The sequence below is a fragment of the Chiloscyllium plagiosum genome, chromosome 11 (genome assembly GCF_004010195.1).
Source record: "Chiloscyllium plagiosum isolate BGI_BamShark_2017 chromosome 11, ASM401019v2, whole genome shotgun sequence".
In the NCBI taxonomy this organism is placed as follows: Eukaryota; Metazoa; Chordata; class Chondrichthyes; order Orectolobiformes; family Hemiscylliidae; genus Chiloscyllium; species Chiloscyllium plagiosum.
In genome coordinates, this window is record NC_057720.1 from 61,800,753 (window position 1) to 61,826,912 (window position 26,160).

At 40.2% G+C, this 26,160-nt stretch overlaps 1 protein-coding gene across 2 annotated transcripts in view; it reads right to left on the reverse strand.

The window, feature by feature from the left end:
* Window positions 1-210: 210 nt before the first annotated feature.
* Window positions 211-26,160, reverse strand: part of smg7 (SMG7 nonsense mediated mRNA decay factor) — a 146,224-nt gene continuing 120,274 nt past the window's right edge. Inside the window, exons 19-24 of one of the 2 annotated variants that reach the window (XM_043699524.1) lie at window positions 25,271-25,420; window positions 16,740-16,826; window positions 12,538-12,697; window positions 11,765-11,938; window positions 10,578-10,726; window positions 211-2,394 (exon numbers count right to left, since the gene is read on the reverse strand). In XM_043699524.1, coding sequence (XP_043555459.1) covers window positions 2,281-2,394; window positions 10,578-10,726; window positions 11,765-11,938; window positions 12,538-12,697; window positions 16,740-16,826; window positions 25,271-25,420 — 834 coding nt within the window. In that variant the 3' untranslated portion in view covers window positions 211-2,280. The remainder of the gene's footprint in view (window positions 2,395-10,577; window positions 10,727-11,764; window positions 11,939-12,537; window positions 12,698-16,739; window positions 16,827-25,270; window positions 25,421-26,160) is intronic. The other variant, XM_043699526.1, reaches the window with a different exon arrangement.

The window sequence follows — 26,160 nt, forward strand, 5'->3', positions numbered from 1 at the left end:
TTGAGTTCTCCAACTTTCGTTCTGCAGGACTTAGAATAAAGAAAATTATGAAAATTTAAGTAGCACACGACACAACGTATCTTGCATGTTTAACAGTATTTAATGTAAGTTTAGCACCACACCAATGTTTGTAGACTTTTCCTTCAAGTATCATCCTTAAAGGAACTTACTGTGCACAAAAGAACAAGTGATTAAACATAAACAATTTTGTTTAGAACATGGTTTCATTTATTGAAGGCAAAGCTGATTCCAGCAATTGCTGCACAAGTTCTTACACAAAAAAGACATGAACACAAAAGCTTAGAACAGAAACCATTTTTTCAAGGGCCCTATAATCTTTCTTGCAGTGCTCCTGTTCCCCAGAAATATAATTATTCCAAACAGCATACATGCATGCAGGTTGTCAACTCATGCCCTGGTACTTCTGCTAACCTTCTGGGACTTGTCAGCTCAGTGAACAGACTTGGGGTGCAGCGAGGTGATTAAGTACCAGAGTAGTTTTAGAGTTAGGTGACCAGAGCAGAACAGTGGAATGTTTCAGTGGGTTGGCTGTGGAACTGCGCTTCTAACTGTGGTGCAGAGCACTGATTTTAAACAAAGACTCTGGAGCGGGGGCTTCTCTTTGTTGTTTTCAATCTCTAAGTCTTTATTACTGTGAAGAGGTTGTTATACACCATTTCCCTCAAAAACAAAAAATGAATTCCTTTTCTCCACTTCGTCCTAGTGTTGCACTGCTTACCAACCTGGCCTGAATGTTCTAGCATCACCCAAGCTTCATACTTTACCCCATAAGCATGAGATATTGGTTTTGAACAGTTCTCAGCAACTCAGACAAGTAACTCTTCCATCCCAAATAAACAAATGCATTCCTACAGTTACATCAGCTATTGCCATCAGAAATTCAACTGAAGCCTCAACTGAAAGTGTATTCACTACTGTGATTTAAAGAATGGCTTTAACAGGCATGTTCCATGTGACTCTGCAAACGATACATTCAGATCTTTTCACAAAGCTCAAAAAGGACAGAAATGTTTCGTTACATTCAAGAGCCTGAAACTTTTACTGGTATGATGACCACAGTGTATGACCCATGCTTTTCGTTTTCAGTTTTAAATTGTAAATGGGAGTAGCAGGTGGCCACAAGCAGCAACAAACAGCCACAAGTACAAGTGGCCCACTTACTCAGTCACACACACCTGCTTTGTGCCCCGTTTTGCTGAACCAGCAGCATTGCTGGACCCTTTTTCCACTTTGAAAGACACTGCCAAATTGGGAATAAAAATTACCATCAGACAGAAGCCGACAAAAGCTGTTCTTATCTAGTAATTAAAAGAAGCCTGAACTAGAACTAAATAGATAAATTAACCCTTTCAAGGTTGGTATGCTATAGTAAAATTTATAGCTACTGTTATAATCAAAAACCACTAATTTAAAATTCTTAGCAATTACTGCTTTTTTTGTTTTAAGCAGAGCTCTCTGCTGCACGTCTTATCACCATTTTAGCTAGGATTGCTACAGAACAGTATCACAAGTATTTAATATTGTAATTACTACTGCAGCTATTGACATTAACCACTAGTTTTTCCTTTTAAAAAAATCTATTAGCTAAAGGTGCAGTGATGTGAAGCTGTTTTCAAACACACAAAACCCTTGCCTGTCTGAAAAGTTGCCTTCATATAAATTCACTAACAGAATGCCTCCACACATCCTTATGTAATAGGTTTGAGGAAAGCTAACAAATGGGCCAGTGTCACTACATTTAGAGATTACAAGCACACCTGTTCCTTAACAGAGCAGAAAATGATCACTCTCAAAAACCAAGATGATAAGAGGATTTAAAAAACGTAACCACGTCCTCACCAGCAGAGCATTCATTAGCTGATTCTCCTCTTTTTTTTACAATGCAACACCACTTCAGCCCACTTGACTTTTCATTCCCCATCTCATCTCTCTTTATTACCCAACCGTATTAGAGATGTATAAAATGGAGAAGAACGCAGGAGATCTTTGACCAGAATCAAGTGTTTAGGAGATAACTGAGTGAGGCAGGTGATGGACCTTCCTCTGGAAGTGACAGGAAGCATGTAATGTTCTTTTTTATTTTTTCCTCAGCAGCAGCTTTGTGCACACGCAGCACTGGTGGAGTGCTTACGCCCTCTCAACAGCAAGAAAACACAGAGAAGAGAGGGCTGCCACCTGCAGGGGACCGTGGGTTGTAATGCAAACCCAACATGCCTTGAGTTGTGTAACCTGGATTCACCGGTCATGCCATTGTGCCTCTCAGTGTGGTGGATTCAGTGTGCCGAGTCCTCGCTGTTGTTTCTGTTTCTGCTGCATTAGCAGCTGCTCCAGTGCAGAGGGTCCAGGATGCATCATTGAACTTGACCAGATTGACTGAAAGGGGAGAGGGGAAATGAACAAACCTGTTATTATGGAAATTTGACATCCCATAAAAAAATATTTTTGAGTAAAGGAATGAGTATAGACAGAGAGTGCACATCCCAATTAATAGAACAACTGTCATAGCATCATAAAGTCATAAAGCACAGAAACCGACCCTTTGGTCCAACTCATCTGCACCAGCCACACATCCCATTCGGACCTAATCTGACTTGCCAGCATGTGGCCCATAACCCTATCACCCCGTCCTATTCATATATCCATACAGGTGCATTTTAAATGCTGTATTTGTACCAATCTCCACCACATCCTCTGGCAGCTCATTCCATATACACACACACACCACCCTTTGCGTGAAAAAGTCACCCCTCAGGTCCATTTTAAAATCTTTCCTTTTTAAGAAACCTTCCCAAGTCCAATTTCAGACTAGGTAAATATACAGTGTTTGACTAACAATCTCACATCTAATTTAGCCCCAAAATAATAGTTTATTGGAATTGTAGTCTTAGTAGCTGGATCATTTAATTACTATTAAAAAAAAATCCCACAAGAGTAATGTTATTCCAGAAGGAACAAATAAATTTATATTGTTATAGCATCTTTTACATCTGAGAGGCATATTTCACATCAGAAAAGGGTGCTGATTGTTTAGAAAGTCAACTCTGGGTTCAAATGTGATTGTGGCAGCTGATTCAATTGTGATTTTCAAAAGGAAGCTGCATAATTATGGAGGAGGAAAAATTTTCAGGGTGGTAAGGAAAAAGGTATGGACTAAGACGAGTTGGGTTGTACTTGCAGAGGGAGATGCTGGGCTGAATGGCTTATGTGCTATAACTATTGACTTTTTTTTAAAAAGATCTTTAAATGTAGGGGAGAAAAAAAAAGAAGCCCATTTGCACATACCAAGATGCCACAAACAACGAAGACAATTGATTAGATGAGCTGCTCTGGTTCTGGTGACTGAGAAGTGTTAACCACCTAATTGTATTTACTTCTGCATTCATCCTTGAAAAAACTTATCTAAGTTACTTGAAACCAGCACCTTATGTTTGGCCTTCTATTCCAAAGATCAATATATAATGATCAAAATACACAAGCAGGGGTGGTGGGGGAACTTGCACCTAAAAATGGATAAATACACTGGGAAAAATTAATTTTGGGGCAATCAGAAAAAAAAAATTGCCCTCATAAGTGAAACTGAGATTTTGATAGTTGCTCCTTTTCAACATTTGTGGCTGTTAAGGTTTCTCAATGAGTTTAATCAGCAGCAAGTTCAGGAGGGAAGCAGCCTATGAGGAGAGAGTAGCAGTGAGATAATGAGTGGTGTTTCTGAACAAAGTTGGTGAAACTGGGGAAAGAAGAGTCAGCTGGTAGTAGAAGGTTGGGCAAAATCTGCCAGGTAAAGCAAGAAGTGAGTGGCTACAAAGTGACATGGGGGAAAGGGCAAGGGGAAAGGGGCAGAAGCAGGTGACTGGAAAGGGGTGGGGTGGGGGGAATGGAGGGCAGAAGATTGACATGGGCTACCTGTCAAGAAAGAATATTTGGCAAACTGTCAGCCAGTGAAACCTGAAGTCACAAGTCAGGAATTCCTTGCAATTTAATGTACTCTTTATGAAGTGTGCCAGATATTGAAAAAACTGTTGGTGCTAATTTATGTCTGTTGTCTTGTTCCAATTTAAAGCTGGTGGTGTCCAGGAAATACAAGCTTTCCTTGTACTTATGTTTAAGATTATTAGAGGGTTGATTATTGAAGTTATGAAGAATAATTCTAATTTGGCTGAGTGTCCAAATACCACACCACAATAACTACATGACTATGTCTCACCTAATGAAGGAGCTCACGAAAATCAAAAGTAGCTCCTGAAACTAAAAAAAACAGCCCCAGAAAATCAAAACGTAGCCCTCAGGAAATCTCAAGAACCATAAAGTCATAGACAGAAATGTTCAGCATGGTAACAGACCCTTTGATCAAACTTGTCCATGCCGACCAGATATCCTAAATTAATCCAGTCCCATTTGCCAGCATTTGGCCTATATCCCTCTAGACCCTTCCTATCCATGTACCCATCCAGATGGGTTTTAAATGTTGTTACTGCATCAACCTCCATCACATCCCTTGCCATCTCATTTCATACACACATGACCCTCTGCGTGAAAAAGATGCCTTTAGGTATCTTAAATTTTTTCCCTCTGACCTTAAACCTATGCTCTCTAGTTCTAGATCCCCCTACCTTGGGATAAAGACCTTGGCTACTTACCCTATCCATGCCCCTCATGACTTCTATTAGGTCACCCCTCAGCCTTCAACACTTTAGGGAAAATAGTTCCAGCCTATTCGGCCTTTCCCTTTTGCTCTAACTCTCCAACCCCAGCTTGTTTTCTTTTCTGCATGCTTGCAGCATCTTCCCTATAGCAGGGAGACGAGAACTGAACACAGTATTCCAGAAGTGACCTAACCAATGTCCTGTACAGCTACAACATGACATGCCATCTTCTATATTCAATGCACCGATTAATAAATGCAAGTGTATCAAATGCCTTTTTCACTACCCTGTCTGTGACTCCCGAACTATGAACCTGCACCTCCTAAAGGTTCCTTAAAGGTGGAGCCGTCAAAAAAAACTATTTTGACCCATGATCTATAGCTGGCAATTTGACCAGCTACTCCACCCTCTCTTTGATGCCTTGATCCCAAATCCATATTCTTTCCTATTCCTGCATTCTCCCAATATGGTCCACCACTGTTCCCTCAAGTCTCAAGACACAAATGTAGTTGGCATGATGGATTTTGCAATTCATTATCAGATCGAGATGAATATGAAGGTACCAGCAGACCAATTCTCCTCTCTTAAATCTACCTGATATTTCAGAATTGTCTGTAAAAAGAACCTTGGACCTCTCCATTATCAGCAATCTTCTTAAACCACAGTTCTCTGCACTCACAGCTCAAACACCTAATGTGTGGAGATCGTGAACTTCTGAGACCTTCGGTTCAGCCGTTTCTGCTGCTCAAATACCTTAGCATTTTTAACCAAACCGAACTACTCAATCATCCTCTTGCGATACCCTTAATTTTCAACTCTATTTCTGGAGCTTCCTGCCTCATTCCTTATACTTGACCTAATACCCATGACCTTTGACCTTGTAAGCTACGTCCTCACCTCAAATTTCACCATTTCCAAAACAATTAAACTGTTATTTTCAACCCAAATTTGTACCATCTTTCCTGAAGATTCTTATACATCTCTCCAGATGCCTTTTAAATGTTGTAGCTGTACCCAGTTCCATCACTTCCTCTGACAGCTCGTTCCATATATACACCACCCTCAGTGTGAAAAAGATACCTTCAGGTTCTTTTTAAATTTTGGACTCTGCCACTTGGCTAGTTTCCCTATCCATGTTCCTCAGGTTATAAACCTCTAAGGTCACCCATCAGTCCTTCTCCCATGACTGATCATGGAACATTTACCTTATCTGTTCTGCAACCTTTGACACAGGTTACTATAACACCATTTCTAATATGCCCAATTGGTTATTCAGCTGTCTAATTTACTGTCTAATCATAGCCAGAGTATCTCTAGTAACAGCTTCTTCTCCAATCTTTATACAAGTCTCTAGGACATTTTTGTGCCATCTTTTGTACGTTAACCACAATGCTGCCCATTTGGCAGCATCATCCACTGATACAAGTAGTTCTTCTGTAACACGATGGTTGCATCCTTGTGCAAATCCACTTTACAGAAAAATCGCACTGTAGAAACAGCGCTTAAAGTGTTGTTAATGTAAGTGCATTATAACCAATGCACCTTTTAAAAATTCGAGCTTTAGAAACAGTGTCCCTAATTCGTCAATCACAACAACAAATACGCATTAACAAAATGTGTGTTACAGGAGATCTGTATGGATTAGCTACCAAACATATGCTGATGACATTCAGCTCTATTTCTTCATTGTGGTTAGTCAAAACCTTGGCTGACATCCATTCTCGGATGAGCTACAATTTCCTTTAGCTAAATATCAAGAATGAAGCCACCACAGACTGTACCTTTGCCACCAATTCCATTCCCCACCCTGTCTTAGGATGAGTCAACATCAATTGCAATCTTGGCATCCTATTCAATCAAGTTTAGTTTTTGAATCCACATACTCTCCTTTAAACCAAACACCTACTTTCACCACTTTGAAGTCACCTACTTCTGTCTCAGCCATCCCCTGCTGAGACCCTCATTAATGTCTTTGCCATTTCCAGACTTTACATGTGTTGGGCACTACTGTGAAACTATCCCCACGTGATAGTGAGCCTGCAGCCTGTATTACAGTCTGCTTTATTATCTACGATACCATTGTCATAGTCCATTACGTTTCAATGCCTGTTGTGTGGGGAATTCACTGATGTCAGATTGGGCTGCTATAACTAGCCTCAACATTTCAGTCACAGCAGCCTATATCACCGCCTGTGTCCCTGCTAACTTCATCTGCGGGAAGTGCATCCAACTCCAGCTCCTCGAAAACTGCGTCAGGGAACTGGAGCTAGATGGACTTCAGATCATTCAGGAGGCAGAGGGAGTTATTGAGAGGAGTTACAGGGAGGTTGTCACACCTCAGGTACAAGACAAAGGCAGATGGGTCACAGTCATGGGACAGAAAGGGAACCGGCAGACAGTGCAGAGATCCCCTGTGGCCGTTCCCCTCAATAACAAGTATACCATTTTGGATACTGTTGCGGTGAACAACTTATCAGGGTTCAGCCATGGGGTACAGGTCTCTGGCACAGTCTGTCCATGTTGCTCATAAGGGAAAGGGGGAAAGAGGTGCAGAGCATTACTCACTGGGGACTCCATAGTTAAGGGGACAGACAGAAGGTTCTGTGGGAACAAGAGAGACTCACAGTTGATATGCTTCCTCCCAGGTGCCAAGGTTCATAATGTCTCACATCGGGTTTTTGGGATCCTTGAGGGAGAGGGGGAGCAGCCCCAACTCGTGGTCCACATAGGCATTAACGACATAGGTAAGAAAAGGGGTGGGGATTTCAGTCAGAAATTCAGGTAGCTGGGGTGGAGGGTTTTAGATACCTGCATGATTGGGGCTTATTCTGGGATAGGTGGGACCTCTACAAACAGGATGGTCTACACCTGAACGACAGCAGTACCAAATCCTGGCAGGGATATTTCCTAATGCTCTTTGGGAGGGTTTAAATTAATCAGCAAGGAGATGAGAACCTAAGTGGTAGTTCCAGGGTCCAGGAGGTTGACAGTATTGAGGTCAGAAATAAGGTTGCAAGAAGGCACTAGCAAGTAGGAAGGTAGTTTAAAGTGTGTCTACTTCAATGCCAGGAGTATCGGAATAAGGTGGGTGAACTTGTAGCATGGGCTGGTACCTGGGATTTCAAAGTTGCGGCCATTCAGAGACATGGGTAAAGTACGGACAGGAATGGCTGTTGCAGGTTCGGGATTTAGATGTTTCAGTAAGAACAGAGAAGATAGTAAAAGAGGGGGAGGTGTGGCATTATTAGCCAAGGACAGTATTATGGTGGTGGAAAGGGCGCTGGAGGACCCGTTTACTGAGGTAGCATGGGCTGAGGTTAGAAACAGGAAAGGAAAGGTAACCCCTATTGGGAGTTTTCTATAGGCCCCTGAATAGTTGCAGAGATATAGAGGAAAGGAAAGGAAAGGAAAGGATAAGAGCTAGAGTAACAGGATAGTTGTTATGGGGGCCTTTAACTTTCCAAATATTGACTGGGAATACAAGAGTTTGAGTACTTTAATAGGTTAGTTTTTGTCCAATATGTGCAGGAGGGTTTCCTGACACAGTATGTAGACAGGTTAACAAGAGGGAAGCCACATTGGATTTGGTACTGGATAATGAACCCGGCCAGGTGTTAAGATTTGCAGCTAAGCCAGAACTTTGGCGATAGTAACCACAATTTGGTTATGGTTACTTTAGTGAGGGAAAAGGATAGGTACATACCGCAGGGCAAAAGTTAGCTGGGGGAAATGCAATTATAATGCAATTAGGCAAGATTTAGGATGCATAGGATGGGGAAGGAAACTGCAGGCAATGGTCAAATTGAAATATGGAGCTTATTCAAGGTACAGCTGCTGCGTGCCCTTGATAAGTATGTACCTGTCAGGCAGGGAGGAAGTGGTCAAGTGAGGGAGCTATGGTTTACTAAAGAAGTAGAATCTCTTGTCAAGAGGAAGAAGGTGGCTTTTGTCAGGATGAGACGTGAAGGCTCAGTTAGGGTGCTTGAGAGTTACAAGTTAGCCAGGAAAGACCTAAAAAGAGAGCTAAGAAGAAACAGAAGGGGGCATGAGAAGGGGGCATAAGGCTTTCTATAGGTATATCAGGAATGAAAAGAATGACGAGGGTAAGATTAGGGCCAATCAAGGACAGTAGTGGGAAGTTGTGCGTGGGGTCCAAGTAGATAGGAGAAGCGCTAAATACATTTTTTTTTGTCAGTATTCACACTGGAAACAGACAATGTTGTTGAGTAGAATACTGAGATACAAGCTACCAGACTAGATAGGATTGAGGTTCACAAGGAGGATATGTTAGCAATTCTGGAAAGTATGAAAATAGGTAAGTCCCCTGGGCCAGATGGGATTTATCCTAGGATTCTCTGGGAAGCCAGGGAGAAGACTGCAGAGCCTTTGGCTTTGATCTTTATGTCATCATTGTCCACAGGAATAGTGCCAGAAGACTGGAGGATAGCAAATGCTGTGCCTTTGTTCAAAGAGAGTAGAGACAACCCTGGAAATTATAGACCAGTAAGCCTTACTTCGGTTGTGGGTAAAGTGTTGGAAAAGGTTATAAGAGATAGGATTTATAATCATTTAGAAAGGAATACATTGATTAGGAATAGTCAACACAGTTTTGTGAAGGGTAGGTTGTGCCTCATAAATCTTGTTGAGTTCTTTGAGAAGGTGATCAAATAGGTGGATGAGGGTAAAGCGGTTGATGTGCTATATATGGATTTCAGTAAGGTGTTTGATAAGATTACCCACAATAGGCTATTGCACAAAATATGGAGGGTGATTTAGTGTTTTGGATCAGAAATCAGTTAGCTGAAAGAAGACAGAAGGAGGTGGTTCACCCTGGAGTTCAGTTACTAATGTACTGCAAGGATCTGTTTTGGGGCTACTGTTGTTCGTCGTTTTTATAAATGACCTGGATGAGGGCGTAGCAGGATGAGTTAGTAAAAATTGCGAATGATACCAAGGTCAGTGGAGTTGTGGATAGTGCTGGAGGATGTTGCAGGTTTGACAGACATAGATAAGCTGCAGAGCTGGGCTGAGGGGTGGCAAATGGAGTTTAATGCAAAAAAGTGTGAGGTGATTCACTTTGGAAGGAGCAACAGGAATAGGAGTGTACTGGGCTAATGGTAAGATTCTTGGTCGTGTAGATGAGCAAAGAGATCTCGGTGCCCATGTACACAGATCCCTGCAAGTTGCCACCCAGTTTGATAGGGTTATTAAGAAGGCATACAGTGTGTTAGCTTTTATTGGTACAGGGATTGGGTTTCAGAGCCATGAGGTTATGTTGCAATTCTTAACTCTGGTGTGGCCACATTTGGAGTATTGTGTACAGTTCTGGTCACCACATTATTGGAAGGGTGTGGAAGCTTTGGAAAGGGTTCAGAGAGATCTACTAGGATGTTGCCTGTTATGGAGGGAAGGTCTTATGGGGAAAGATTGAGGAACTTGAGGCTGTTTTCGTTGGAGAGAAGGTTGAGAGGTGACTTAATTGAGACATATAAGATAATCACAGGGTTAGATAGGGTGGACAGTGACAGCCTTTTTCCTCAGATGGTGATGGCCAGCACGAGGAGATGTAGCTTTAAATTGAGGGGTGAAAGATATAGGACAGATATCAGAGGTAGTTTCTTTACTCAGTAGTATGAACGTGGAATGCCCTACCTGCAACAGTAGTAGACTCGCCAACTTTGAGGGCATTTAAATGGTCAGTGGATAAACATATGGATGAAAATGGAATAGCGTAGGTTAGATGAGCTTCAGATTGGTTCCACAGGTTGGCACAAAAATAATCGAGGGCCGAAGGGCCTGTACAGCGCTGCAATGCTCTATGTTCTAAACCCCAGTGTCAGTCATCATCCTCAGATCAGGAAAGCAAAATAGGAATCAGGTAGGACTAAGAAAGGAATCTGTCAGGTATCATACCTTGAAACTGTCCATGAGCAATGTGGACGAGTCATCCAGTGTGGTGTCTGGGGCAGCCCACGTGTTGCTAGGTGTACCACCCTGATGCCAGGTATTGTCTGAAGAGGAAGATGCAGCAGGTAGATAGTCCAGGCCAAATCCACTCATTACTGTGATTTTTTTAAAAGAAACAGAAAAAGGGCAAGATTAAATATACTGTATGTTAAAGATTATTTTAACATACATTCTAAAAGGTTGAAAATACTGGCGATGGGTTGACATGATAGTCAATATTATATTTAGCTTACATTGCTACTAAAATGAAGGTGAAATATTAAGATCACAAATAAACACTGCATAAGAAAAGGATAATTATTTCAGTTTAGATTTCTCGCCCTTTGATCTATTGTGTAGTTAAAATATTCATTATATTAAGTGATATATCTGTAATGAAAATTTATTTTTATACAGCACTTTATCACATTAAGATGACTGAAAGTGCTTCATGCAAAGAACGGATTTTGAAAGCACATGACCACTGATGTTTAAGTTAGCATGACAGCCATTCTGCACCAATTTCATTCCACAAACAATTGTGAGATGAATGATTAAATAATATGGGCCTTTTTGGTGTTTGCAGCAACGGTATTCGGCACACGAGAAGTCTCTATTCTTTGAATAGCACTATATGACATTTAACATTCAGATCAGTAGGCAGATAGTGATTCAGGACGTTAAGGGATATAATTTAATTTGTTTATTATTGCTGCAGTCAAGAGAAAATGATAACTTGTGCCTTTAAAGACAGTTTCTTGACGGCTTGTTAAAGTTTTAAATTCTTTTATTTTCCTGACCATCCGTTGATCAAAAATTATTGTTTAATCTCAGGCCACCTTTCCTTACGGAAATATTGAGCCTGTCAGGAAACCCAAATTAACATTCACCTTACCTGAACTATTTCACCATTTTCAACATCCACTCATTATCAGGCTCAATAACTTATATGGTTCAGTCTGTGGACTATATAGCGAACCATTTAAAAAGAAACATGCATAGGTTACAGGCAACAGAAATTGTTTATTAACTTTAGACTTTTACAAACTGAACTGAACTCAGTTCCAAAAACCTTAAGTGGCCTTTTCTAAACATAGCTAAGCCATCCATTAAAGAGGCAAGAAGACAGCAATATTTGAGGATATGTACTTTACCTGGCTTATCAGTACGTTTCATGTTCCAGCGGTCAGCCAGCCTCCTCTCACTGTTATCAGGCGTTCCAATCGGTCCAAAGCCAGAGAATGAGTTCTGGTTGTGAGTTGGAGGAGAACTTGGGAGGCTGCTGGGATTAGAGGAGTGTGGAGACTGGCTTGCTGGTGTTGAATGATCTATTATGTGTAGAAAGAACACAAAAATAGCAAGTGAGAATTCTTGCACCCAAATCTGTAATAGTTCCACTAAGGATGAAAGAAAAGGGTTATCATTTTATTAGCATGGACTTATGGATTGAATTTGAACCTAGATTTTAGGAATTGAAACTTAGTCAGTTAATTACTAAGATGTTTATTGGTGTTTTGAGTTTTTAAAAATGTGAGCTTATTACTTTTCCATGAACAAAATGGAAATTAGTGTCCTTAATTAATTGATTACATGGAGAAAGTGAGGACTGCAGATGCTGGAGATCAGAGCTGAAAAATGCGTTGCTGAAAAAGCACAGCAGGTCAGGCAGCATCCAAGGAGGAGAATTGCCGTTTCGGGCATAAGCCCTTCTTCAGGAATTGACTGATTACATGATCAATTAGATAATTACTGCAGGGATTAAAAAAATGGAAATAGTCTATATCCTTGATCAATTTTTAAATAGTGTGATTGGAAACAGCATCTCACTTGCAGCTACTCAAAATCATGAAAGGAACATTTTTAGTTGTGAAATGTTTCACAGTTCTTTATCTTTGCAGTAAGCAAAGACTGCATCTTAAACACTAACCTGAGCTGGCAGGAAGAGAAGGGGACCAAGGGTTTCCATCAAATAGTGAGTAGCAGGAGGCTTCCTGGAACGCTTGGGGTAGTGCATTCTCTGATTTCCCACTTGGTGCTAAATTCTTGCCATAAACCTCACTGAAGATGCTGTTATTCTGAGAGTTCTCCTGAAAGCAACAGGAAGAATGTAATAAGATCATTAGAAATGGCATGCTATTAGAATATTAAAGTTAAGACATCATTCCAATGGTATGTTTCATAACTATCGTCACCTGTGTCCACATTTCAGCTTGAATTTCCACACCTGATGCAAGTAACTAACGTCTGAGCTAAACTGACACTTGCAAAGAAATCAAAATAAAATCAAGCTAAAAGTAAATAAATATCTTCATACAACTTTCTTTTTATAGAAAAGTATTACTTCTCTATGCAAACTTTATAATATAATGTTGTTCTTAGGTGATTCTATTCCTGTGTGGCTACCAGAGTCAAGTTGCAATAGCGTAAATGAAACCAGAAATACCAGTAGAGTACTGAACTAAAGATGCAGAGTAAAGTTTGCAATATACATCTTAACACAAAAATTACCTCCATGAAGAGCTGTCAATTAAATAAGTGTATTTTATTTCACAGAATCAATCCTGGCATTTAGGAAACAGGAGGAGAAAAGGCACACAGTTTGCCCTAGTTTATTCAGAGGAACTTAATGACTAAGTAGAACATAGAACACTATAGCACAGAATAGGCCCTTCAGCCCACGATGTTGTGCCGACCATTGATCCTCATGTATGCACCCTCAAATTTCTGTGACCATATGCATGTCCAGCAGTCTCTTAAATGTCCCCAATGACCTTGCTTCCACAATTGCTGCTGGCAACGCATTCCATTCTCTCACAACTTTCTGTGTAAAGAACCCGCCTCTGACATCCCCTCTATACTTTCCTCCAACCAGCTTAAAACTATGACCCCTCGTGTTAGCCATTTCTGCCCTGGGAAACAGTCTCTGGCTAACGACTCTATCTATGCCTCTCATTATCTTGTATACCTCAATAAAGGTCCCCTCCCTCCTCCTTTTCTCCAATGAAAAAAGTCCGAGCTCAGTCAACCTCTCTTCACAAGATAAGCCCTTCAGTCCAGGCAGCATCCTGGTAAACCTCTTCTAAACCCTCTCCAAAGCATCCACATCTTTCCTATAATAGGGTGACCAGAACTGGACGCAGTATTCCGAGTGCGGTCTAACCAAAGTTTTATAAAGCTGCAACAAGCTCCAGACTTGATAAAAGATCTTAAAGTAAGGGAACACTTAGGAAGCAGCGATCATAATATGGTAGAGTTCAGTCTGCAGTTTGAAAGAGAGAAGGCAAAATCGGATGTAATGGTGTTACAGTTAAATAAAGGTAATTACGAGGGCACGAGAGAGGAACTGATGAAAATCGACTGGAAGCAGAGCCTAGCGGGGAAGAAAGTAGAGCAAAAATGGCAGGAGTTTGTAGGTATAATTGAGGACAGTGTACAGAGGTTCATTCCCAAGAAAAGAAAGATTAACCGGGGAGGGATTAGACAACCTTGGCTGACAAAGGAAGTCAGGAAACCTATCAAAGAAAAAGAGAGATCCTATAAAGTGGCCAAGAGCACTGGGAAATAAGAAGATTGGGAAGGCTACAAAAACAAACAGAGGATAACAAAGAGAAAAATAAGGAAGGAGAGGATCAAATATGAAGGTAGGCTAGCCAGTAATATTAGAAATAATAGTAAAAGTTTCTTTCAGTACATAAGAAACAAACGACAGGCAAAAGTAGACATTGGGCCACTTCAAACTGATGCTGGAAGGCTAGTGATGGAAGATAAGGAAATGGCTGGAGAACTTAAATACTTTGCGTCAGTCTTCACAGTGGAAGACATGAGTAATATCCCAACAATTAAAGGGAGTCAGGGGGTTGAGTGGAGTATGGTTGCCGTTACAAAAGAGATAGTGCTAGAAAAGCTAAAAGGTCTTAAAATTGACAAATCTCCTGACCCCGATGGACTACATCCTAGAGTTCTGAGGGAGGTGGCTGAGGAAATAGCGGAGGCGTTGGTTGAGATCTTTCAAAAGTCACTGGAGTCAGGGAAAGTCCCGGATGATTGGAAGATCGCTGTTGTAACCCCCTTGTTCAAGAAAGGATCAAGACAAAAGATGGAAAATTATAGGCCAGTTGTTGGTAAAATTCTAGAATCCATCGTTAAGGATGAGGTTTCTAAATTATTGGAAGAGCAGGGTCAGATTAGAATAAGTCAACATAGATTTAGTAAGGGGAGGTCATGCCTGACAAACCGGTTAGAATTCTTTGAAGAGGTGACAAGTAGGTTAGACCAGGGAAACCCAGTGGGATTGAGGATTGGCTGTCTGACAGAAGGCAGAGAGTTGGGATAAAAGGTTCTTTTTCGGAATGGCAGCCGGTGACAAGCGGTGTCCCACAGGGTTCAGTGTTGGGGCCGCAGCTGTTCACGTTATATATTAATGATCTGGATGAAGGGTCTGGGGGCATTCTAGCGATGTTTGCCAATGACACAAAGTTAGGTGGACAGACAGGTAGTACTGAGGAAGTGGGGAGACTGCAGAAGGATCTAGACAGTTTGGGAGAGCGGTCCAGGAAATGGCTGATGAAATTCAACGTGAGCAAATGTGAGGTCCTGCACTTTGGAAAAAAGAATACAAGCATGGACTACTTTCTAAACGGTGAGAAAATTCATAAAGCCAAAGTACAAAGGGATCTGGGAGTGCTAGTCGAGGATTCTCTAAAGGTAAACATGCCGGTTGAATCCGTGATTAAGAAAGCAAATGCAATGTTGTCATTTATCTCAAGAGGGTTGTAATATAAAAGCAGCGATGTGCTACTGAGCATTTATAAAGCTCTGGTTAGGCCCCATTTGGAGTACTGTGTCCAGTTTTGGGCCCCACACCTCAGGAGGGACATACTGGCACTGGAGCGTGTCCAGCAGAGATTCACACAGATGATCCCTGGAATGGTAGGTCTAACATACGAGGAACAGCTGAGGATCCTGGGATTGTATTCATTGGAGTTTAGAAGGTTTAGGGGAGATCTAATAGAAACTTACAAGATAATATATAGCTTGGAAAGGATGGACGCTAAGAAATTGTTTCCGTTAGGCGAGGAGACTAGGACCTGTGGGCACAACCTTAGAATTAGAGGGGGTAAATTCAGAACAGAAATGCGGAGATATTTCTTCAGCCAAAGGGTAGTGGGCCTGTGGAATTCATTGCTGCGGAGTGCAGTGGAGGCTGGGACGCTAAATAGCCTCAAGGCAGAGATTGATAAATTCTTGATGTCACAAGGAATTAAGGGCTACGGGGAGAATGCTGGTTAAGTGGAGTTGAAATGCCCATCAGCCATGATTAAATGGAGGAGTGGACTCGATGGGCCAAATGGCCTTACTTCCACTCCTATGTCTTATGGTCTTACCAAGATCTCACGACTCTTAAACTCAATCCCCCTGTTAATGAAAGCCAAAACACCATATGCTGCTTTCTTAACAACCCTGTCTACTTGGGTGGCCATTTTAAGGGATCTATGTACCTGCACACCAAGATCCCTCTGTTCCTCCACACTGCCAAGAATCCTATCCTTAATCCTGTACTCAGCTTTCAAATTCAACCTTCCATAATGCATCACCTCACATTTATCCAGGTTGAACTCCATCTGTCACCTCTCAGCCCATCTCTGCATCCTGTCAATGTCCCGCTGCAGCCTACAACAGCCCTCTATACTGTCAATGACACCTCCAACCTTTGTGCCATCTGGAAACTTGCTGACCCATCCTTCAATCCCCTCATCCAAGTCATTAATAAAAATTACAAACAGTAGAGGCCTAAGGATAGAGCCCTGTGGAACACCACTCACCACTGACTTCCAGGCAGAATATTTTCCTTCTACTACCACTTGCTGTCTTCTGTTGGCCAGCCAATTCTGTATCCAGACAGCTAAGTTCCCCTGTACCCATTCCTCCTGACCTTCTGAATGAACCTACCATGGGGAACCTTATCAAATGCCTTGCTAAAAGTCACTATACAACAATATCTGGAAGATTATTTCCTTAATATATCTTTAAATTTAAACATTTTAAATGACCTCCTGCTGCTGAGAAGTTAAAAAGCATTACAAATATTAGTTATTTTTTAGAAACAGGTTTTGATTTTACTAAATCTACCTGGTTGAGTGAAAAGGGTGGCAAAGATAACAAGGAAGAAGACGTGATTAGCTCAGAAGGTCTCTCAAGTCGTGATCTGTTCGGCATCTACATAAAAAAAAGATAATTAAATTACATTAAAAAAGTGAATGCTTGAGAAAGTATGTCACATCTACTATGCCTTATTAACTTATTAAAGTACATTTATACAATGAATGACTGAATTAAAATAGTCACATTTGGCTTTTCTAACATTTGCTGATACGTTCATTAACTCTTCTGTGTAACTTGGGATCCATAAAACAACTAACAGATCAGATAAGCTGTATTCTATTGGCCATTCCCAACTTCCCTTGAGGTGGTGAGCTACTTTCTTGAACTACTGCAGACCATCTGCACGTGTAGGTACATATTGTTTTTAGCCAGATAGCTCCAGGCTTTTGATCCAGCAATAGTAAAGGAATCACATTCTAGTTACAAATCTAAATATTGAAAGAATTAGAGAAGAATTAGAAGATTTACGTTCTGCCTTTCTGTCCATTGTATTTGTTCTTTTAGGTGGCAGAGTTTGTGGGCTTGGAAAGTGTTGTGAAAAGAACCTTTGTGTGTTGCTGCAATGCATCTTGTAAATGGTAAACATGCTGCTACTGTGTATCAGTAGTGGAAGAACTGAATGTTCAAGGTGGAGGATGGGTGATCAAATGGGTTACTTTTTCCTAGTTGATGTCAAGCTTCTTGATTCTTATTGGTGCTGCATTCATCTAGGCAAATGGAGAGTATTCCATCATGCTCCTGACAATGGGGTAAGTTACTTGCTGCAAAATTTTCATCCGCTGATGTGCTCCAGTCGTCACAGTATTTATTTAGCTAATCCAGTTTCTAGTCAGTAGTAACTGCAGGATGCAGATATTGCTGTTTTCACAATAGTAATACTGCTGAATAAGTTTTCTTTCCTCCCTTTACAGGTTGCTGATGACACCACCATGCTGAATTTTCACATCATGCAATCAACTTTAGGCTTTAACCAGCAGCACTTGACAACACCGCCTGCTACACTGGATTGTTCACAAAGGTTGTGCAGAACATGCATGAACTCAGTTTCTCACACTTTCATAGGACCAAACGGTTGTATGTTCACCTCGTAACACTCATTTCACCAGTGGGAAAGACAGATGATGGAAATGAGTGGGGAGCGGGGACATGGAAAGAGTCCATAATACATATCTTGTAACTCAGGGTCTCTGAAGAAAGAAATGATTGAGCAGTAGCAGTCAATGATTGGCTTTCAGTGGAATTCAGAGGAAGAAGTTGGAGGAAAGCACATCATGCATGAAAGAAGTCAATGTGATAATATGTCCTTCCATGGAAAGTGTGAAAGGTACCATGAAATGCTCTTGCGTACCTTTAAAATCATGAATAATTAATGAATGAAAGAGCAAGGTCATGTGTGCACCCACAGTGCCACCTTTGTACTGATGATAGTGTCTTGCACTTGTGGGAAGCCAGTCATGTCTGGAAAGCCAACATTCGGATAATTTAGATTGGAATCAGCAACACTGACATAACTGCCAGCACTGGCAAACATCCAGTCACCTGTATCATCTAGGAGATCCTAAAACTGTCTGTAGAAGAACTCTGGAAGGATCCAGTGATTTAAAAAAAAAACCGAGGGCTGTGGTGACTCTAATTACCAGGTCCATCAAGTGGTAGGCTGTCAAGGAGGCTGCATTTATCCATCATTATTAGACCTAACATCTTAAGGCACTGGTGTTCAGCCTCATCGAGGAGACTGATCTTACGTTTTTGTGTTGACAACACTGCCTGTGCTACAGCCCTCTGCTGTGCAGTTACAAGTCTGTCAGCAGCAGGCTCTAGTAGGTGCTGTCAGTAATCAACTTCTGTGGGCTAACACAAAGAAGCAGCAGCAACTATCTTTAAGCATTAGAGCAAGTCTCTGAAGTGTAGAAAATTAGCTGCATGTTGTACAGTTAGCATTGTGGTAAAAGTACTTCACACAAAATCTTTTCCCACTAACTGGTATTAAAGCATTTCTGAGCATTCAAAAGTTTGCTGATTTTGTCCAAGATTGGTTCAGAATCCTTGATTGCTGTTACGTACTTGTTTTAGTTTCACAGATAAGTTTCAAGAAGATTGGAAGATTGGAAAACCCATGAACCTGATGTTACAGTGAGTCAATATTTCTTTAATTAGGCAGCTTAACCCACTCCAGTCAAATGTGGAAGTTGAAAGTTCAAGCCTATACTGTTAAATTCAGTAGTTTTACCTTTTGTTTAGAATTCAACCTTACAATCTACCACCAAGAATCAGCAATAAACAATAATTTAATGAAAGATCAAAAATAGTAAAGATGCCAAATTCCCAAAGGCTAGCTCTCTCATTAAGGAGAGATGCCTGGTGGTGAGTTTAACCAGAGGGTCACACCTAGAACAGGGAAGAGGCTGAGCAGATAGCACCTTCATAGTTACCTTAATCGATGTGGAATTGAAATACTGTTGGCATCACACTACATCACTAACCAGCTGCCCAGCCAGCCAAACCCCAGACAAAGATCAACTATAACAATAGTATAAGCCCATAAGATACAGGAAGAGGAGTAGGCCACTCATCCCTCAAACCTGGTCCACCATTCAATAGGATCATGGCTGATCCAACACATTTCACATTCACTTTCCCGTTTTTCCCTTACTGTTCAAAAACCTATCTCAGCCTTAAGTTTACACAAGGGCTCAGCCCCCACAGCTCTCAGTGACCATAAATTGCAAAGACTCTCAAATCTTAGAAGAAATTCCTCATCTCAGTCTCGAATTGGCACCCTTTAATTCTGAGGCTATACCCTCTGGTCTCAGACAGTTCAATGAGGGGAAATATCCTCTCAGCATTTACCCTATCAAGCCCCTTAAAAATTCCATATGATCATCGCTCATTCTTCTGAACTCCAGCCCACCTCAGGCGACTGTATGGGGGGAGTTTACACATTCTCCCTGCGAGTGCGTGGGTTCCCTCCCACAGACCAAAGCCGTGCAGGTCAGGTGCATTGTCCACAGTAAAGATTAGAGTGGTGCTGGAAAAGCACAGCAGGTCAGGCAGCATCCGAGGAGCAAGAAAATCTATGTTTCAGGCAAAAGCAATTCTTGATGAAGAGCTTTTGCCCGAAACGTCGATTTTCCTGCCGCTGGCATTCTGCCTGTCCTGCTGTGCTTTTCCAGCACCACTCTAATCTTGACTCTACTCTCCGGCATCTGCAGTACCCACTTCTGCCAAATTGTCCATAGTATTGGGAGAATTAGTTAGGGGTAAATGTAGGGTAATAGGGAAAGGGAATGGGTCTAGGTGAGTTACTCTTCAGAGGGTGGTGAGAGCTTGTTGGGCCAAATGGCCTTTTGCCACACTGTCGGGAATGTTATCTAATCTGTAGGGAATCTAATCCAGTGAGTAGAATCCCAACCTGTTGAACTTTTGCTCATAAGACAATCCCTCCATACCAGGATCATCCTGGTAAACCTTCTCCCAAGTGCCTTCAATAAAATGATGTATCTTCATAAATTAGGGGACCAAAATTACCCTCCGTACTCCAGAATACAAACCAAAAGTACAGTGGATGCTGTAAATCAGAAACACAAGTTGCTGGAAAAGCTCAGCAAGTCCGACAGGCCTTTTACCTGCATGCAATCATTTATTAAAGTTCTGAGGAAGGGTCATTGGGCCCAAAATGTTAACTCCGATTTCTCTTCACAGATGCTGCCAGATCTGCTGAGCTTTACCAGCAACATCTGTTTCTGTCTCCATACTCTAAATTGGCCTGTACTTTGGCACTAAGATTTCCCTATGCTTATATTCCAATCCCAGTGGAATAAGGAGCAACATTCCATTAGCCTTCCTAATTTCCTGCTGCACCTGTGTGCTAACTTTGTTTCTTGCGCAAGTACCCCTAAATCCCTTTGTGATGCATATTTCCTGCAGATTTTTACATTTAAATTTCTTTTGTTTTCCCTTCCAAAATGAACTTCATCTTTTCTTACATTATACTTCATTTTTCAACATTTTGCCCACTTAATCTATCAATACCTCTCTGTAAACTGTTTGCATCCCTCACGTAGCCTGCCGTTTCACCTATTTTTGTGTTGTCTGCAAATCTGGGTACAATATATTGGTTTCCTTACTTCAGTCCACTAGCATATACTGTAAATAGCTGCACTCCCAGCACTGATCCCAGTGGAAGCCCACTGGTTGCCAACTGAAAAAGAACCAATTTGCTGCTTCTTTCTCATTAGCCAATTCTCTAGCTATGCCAACATTGTGGGCCTTTATCTTATGACTTAATGTTTTGCGAGGTATAATGTAATATGCTTTCTTGAAGTCCAAATACATTACATCTACTGATTCTCCTGTCTGTCTACTCTGATAGGAGACTTCCTCAAAAACTAATTTTCAGACATTATTTCTCTTTCATGAAGCCATACTGACTCTGGTTAGTTAGATTATGATTTTCCAACTGTTCTCGTATTACTTCTTTAATTCATTCCAACAATAGATGTTAGGCTAATTGGTCTATAGTTACCTGCTTTTTGCCTGCCTCCCTTTTTGAATTAGGGTGCCTTCAAGATGACAATATAAACCCATGAGTGTGTTGCATAGTCAACATCATGTTTCTTGTTACCTGGAAATCAGGTCTTATGGTCTGACAAGACTGGCTAAAAATCATATTACTGAACTGAACGGGAGAGAAGGTTGATTGGAGAAAGCTACGAGCTTCATGCTTTAAAATTATAAATGAAGCTTAAAAACTTAAGAATTCAAAGTATCAATTTTATATTTAAAAGGCATGTAGCAAAGGGATCTGGAAATTTTCACATTTTATTTTATGCTCAGTTAGATAAATGCAATGCATTCCTGATGTTGTCTAAGTAGAGAATAGTGAAGTACTTCAAAACTGAAAGCAGTCCAATGTCAAATGCCTGCAAACCACATAGTTCAGCTCGCTTCCAAGAGCAGCATTTACTATGTTATGCTATATTAGCACATACAGCAACATAAACACAACTTTCAGTTTTTGGAATCAATAAAGATCCGTGTCAGTTATGCCTCAATTGTTGAGATAACAGGACTTAAGAATATTTTTGCATCAGAAAAGAACAACAAAACCCAAAATCCTATCCAATATAACTTCTTTAATCCAGTAATTTTATATAAAACTATCTCAATTCTAGAAATGTCAAATTTAGTTGTGCACTCTACATAATTGATTATTTCATATCAGATGTACAACACTAATGTGGAAATCTAGTAGATTCCCCTTAGCATACTTACCAATTCAACAGATTATTTTATGAAAAAGGCATAAGCATTTTGGAGACAATACCGGAGCAACTGAGTCACAGTGACTGAGATTATTGGAGGTTGTTAACTTTTAGAACTCAAGGTTTATATAAATTTTAATTAAAACATGCAAAGATATTAAGATTTGCACAGCATCTATAATTGAACAATTTACAACATGTACAAATTTAACACATTTTCTTCTTTCTCTAAGAAAAAGCAAATTTTAGTTGAGAAAACTATTTGAAATATTACCTTGTAGTTTCTCTTCAAGTAATTATGAAAAAACAAAGAATTTGCTGGAGACAGTTATAAATGGTCTACTGATGCATTCGAGAAAAGTGATGCAAATGTGTTCGTTCAAACAGACAGAGAAAAAGAGAGAAATTGGAGAAGGACAAGGGAAGAGGAGAAAAAGGATCACAGAGGAAAAAGATTGAAGGGTGGCAAGAAAGAAAGAAGTGGAGGCAGAACTCAATAGGAAGGATAATGGTCAGTGACATTGAAGACAATAACAATATGTAAGTACTTGTTAGTGAATTACTGCCACCTATTTCTCGTCAGCCTGACCATCAGCATCATGGATTTTCTTTCACTTAATGTGCAATTCTGGAGGAGCAATTTATAACTAATTACTTGATAGCACAAAACTTGAATACCAATGGGGTAAAATAAGATATAGGAACAGAATTAGGCCATTCGACCGAAAGAGTCTGTTCCACCATTTGATCAGGGCTGATATGTTTCTCAACCCCATTCTCCTGCATTCCCCTGTAACCCTTGATCCCTTATTAATCAAGTCTTAATTACACTCAATGACATGGTCAACACAGCCCTCTGTGGCAATGAGTTTCACAGATTAAAGACACTCTGGCTGAAGGAATTTGTTCTCATCTCAGTTCTAAATGGTTTCTCACATTGTGCTCCATCTGACACTTCTTTGTCCACTCACCTATCATGTCCATGTCTTATAATCGGTCATTCTGAAGCTGGGCCCTCAAGTCCCAGTCTATCCTCTTAGTGGAAACATCTCCCCATCCACACTATCAAGGCCTCGTAGTGTACTGAGAGTTTTAATCAGATCCCATCACCATCCCCATCCTTCTAAACTCAATCAAGTACAGACCCAGAGTCCTCACACATTCATATGACAAACTCTTCATCCTGGGATCATTCTTGTAAATTTCTTCTGGACACCATCCAATGCCAACACATCCTTCCTTCGATACAGAATCTAAAACTGCTCATGATATTCCAAATACGGTCTGACCAAAGTCTTAAACAGACTCAGCAGTACATCTCTGCTCTCATATTCAAAGCATCTTAAAATGAATGCTAATATTGCATTTGTCTTGCTAACTACTAACTGAAGTTGCATTTAATCTTAAGAGAATCCTGAACTAGGATCAAAGACCCTTATACTTCAGATTTCTGAAGCCTTCCTCAGTTTAGAAAATAATCTCTATTCTTCTTACTAAAGTGCATAACCTCACATTTTCCCACATTGTACTCTATCTACCACTTCTTTGCCCATTCACCTAGCATGTTCATGTTTTAAACTCATCTGGATAGAATTGTAAGAAAACCAAATCTCAAATGGAATAATTTAGGGTGCAGGAGAAGGGTTACTGATTGGTAAAGAGTTCACTTGCTACCCAAATAGTACTGTCTCCTGTCCTGTAGAATGAATTGCATTTCCTTTTGAGATTTAGTATTCTTGCAATTCTGTCCCATAAGATTGGAAAAAAGCTTTGTGAGCACCCCTCTTTTTTTCAACAACATATATGCAATAGAGCAGACTTGCGAGACATAATTAATACAGGATGTGTGGGTTAAAACATTAATTGGCAGAATTGAATAGCATCCAATCAGTAACTTGCAGTAGAGTAATAAGTACTGTGCCAAGGAAGAGATATTTAAATAGACAGATGCAGGTGCAATCTATGAACAGGAGCATCCAAAGATATTAATAAGCACAGCATTGAAAGTAAAAATTAAGTTCGGAGGGAAAAGATTTCAAACAAAACACTTGCCGTAAAAACTTGAAACTTAACTAAAATATCTCAATGAAGCATTGGGAGGAAAGGTGGAAAAGAAACACACCGGTTTCTTGGTCACTGGATGTTAAACAAAATCCTACATGTTGATAAACTGCAAATGTTGAAAGATGCAGAGGAATTAGAGTATCCTACTGCATGAATCACAAAAAAAGTGCAATTCGAAAAGAATCAAATTTGATTTGATTTTATATATTCAAGTCAACTTGTCTCTTATTCTCTTAAACTTCAGCAACTAAAGCCTAGCCTTCCCACCGATTTCCGAAGACAACCTGCTGCTTTCCAATATTAGTTTAGTAAACCTTCCCTGAACTGTTTCCAATGGATTCACATATCTTCACTGTGCTTAAGGTTTGTAGACAGATCATACAATTTGTTATTTTTGTGCTGACAATTCCTGTACGTAATGTTTGTAATACAACAATTCACATCAATTTCCCCGCAACTATGGAAACCTTAGAGTTCTACTTTCTCCACTTTCCATTGTCTGCCTTTTTGGAATTGTACGTTTCCAACCCAACACTCTCAAAATACTAATGTGATTTTCAGCCTTGCTGTTTTCTTTGAACACTGCTACCTTGTTCCAGGCAGCCTCCAATCCTGTTTCTTCCAATACTGACTTGGATAGCATTTGATTTTATCCTTTGTCTTTCACCTCCCCCTTCTCTTATTATTCACAATTTTTTTCAAAACTACTATAGATACGGAACTCCAAAAATCCCTCTCCTAGGCAATTCTGCTTTGTTGGTAGCATCAACATGAATGTGCTGTCATGAATTGGAAGTTACATGTCTATTAAAATGACTAACTTCAACTCCTTAATCATTAGACTTATTTCAATCAAGGTTGTAATGGATTTACTACAAAAATATACCCTTTCAAAATGTCAATACTAAAAATGAAGTTGCAATAAACTTCACCAGTCCGCAATGGTGACCCGTACCAAAATTAAACAACATGCTTTGAAATATAACTGTGTCCTCAAAAAGAAAATACAAAACAGCCAAGTATATGCTCCATTAAGTCATTTGCCTGAAACATCAAATGAAGAACACAATTGAGTAAGCAGCATGAAGTAATTTACTGATACTGCTGCTTAAATAACTACCATACATGAGTTATGGAAAAAGTCAGAAAACAGAAGATCAAAGTACATACAAAGAAACCTCGCCCTGAAGTACTGCAAAGAGGGCTAGTCAAGGCCTGGTAGAAATCATGGGGTTTGGAAAAAGCCAGCTCTTCCTCCTCCTCAAAGTCAGCAATACTTTTTAACAGATCTGGAGGCAACAGAGGTGAGCTCTTGGCATCCTACAGACAGAAGAGGAACAGAGGAAGAAAGAATACTCAGAGAGAGCAAACAAAAGTAAACAAAGTCTTAGGGCTGGCTTCAGAATTAAAAATACTGAAAATATATTCATCAATAAAAGATTCCTGGCACAATATAATTTATCTATGGCTGTGAATTTACTGGAGAGGATGAAACTGCTGAGAAGCACTGAAGCTGAAATTAACACACAGAGTCCAGATAAGGTTTTAAATGACTTAAAGTACAGTACTAACAGTCTTCTGGGACAAAATAATTCTTATTGCATAGCAAATAATGGAAAACATTTATTAAAAAATATTTTAAGTATATCATCCACCCAATTTAAATGGTATTTATGCGGAACCCTCACTATAGTTTGAGCTTTACTAATCCTTATATTTACAAGCACACAGCTACAAATGAACTTATTTCATTCCATATTTAAATAGTTCTACTTTTAAAAGGATCAATATTAAAAAGCAATAAATACTTCTAACAAGATATTTGCAGATGAGTCAGTCAAACCACTGAACAGGACTAATTAATGTACTTAACTATATTAGTGAATAGCTAATATAAAGGTCTGCAATTTACAACAAAATAATGTAATGGCTGTGGATGTCAAATTATGTGCAAGTGTACAAAATGCAGCAGGTAGAATAGGACAGGGACAGAACACGATGGAGATAGCAAATAAAGATGCTGCTTGAAGATTATGCTATATTACAAAGTGGTCACAAAT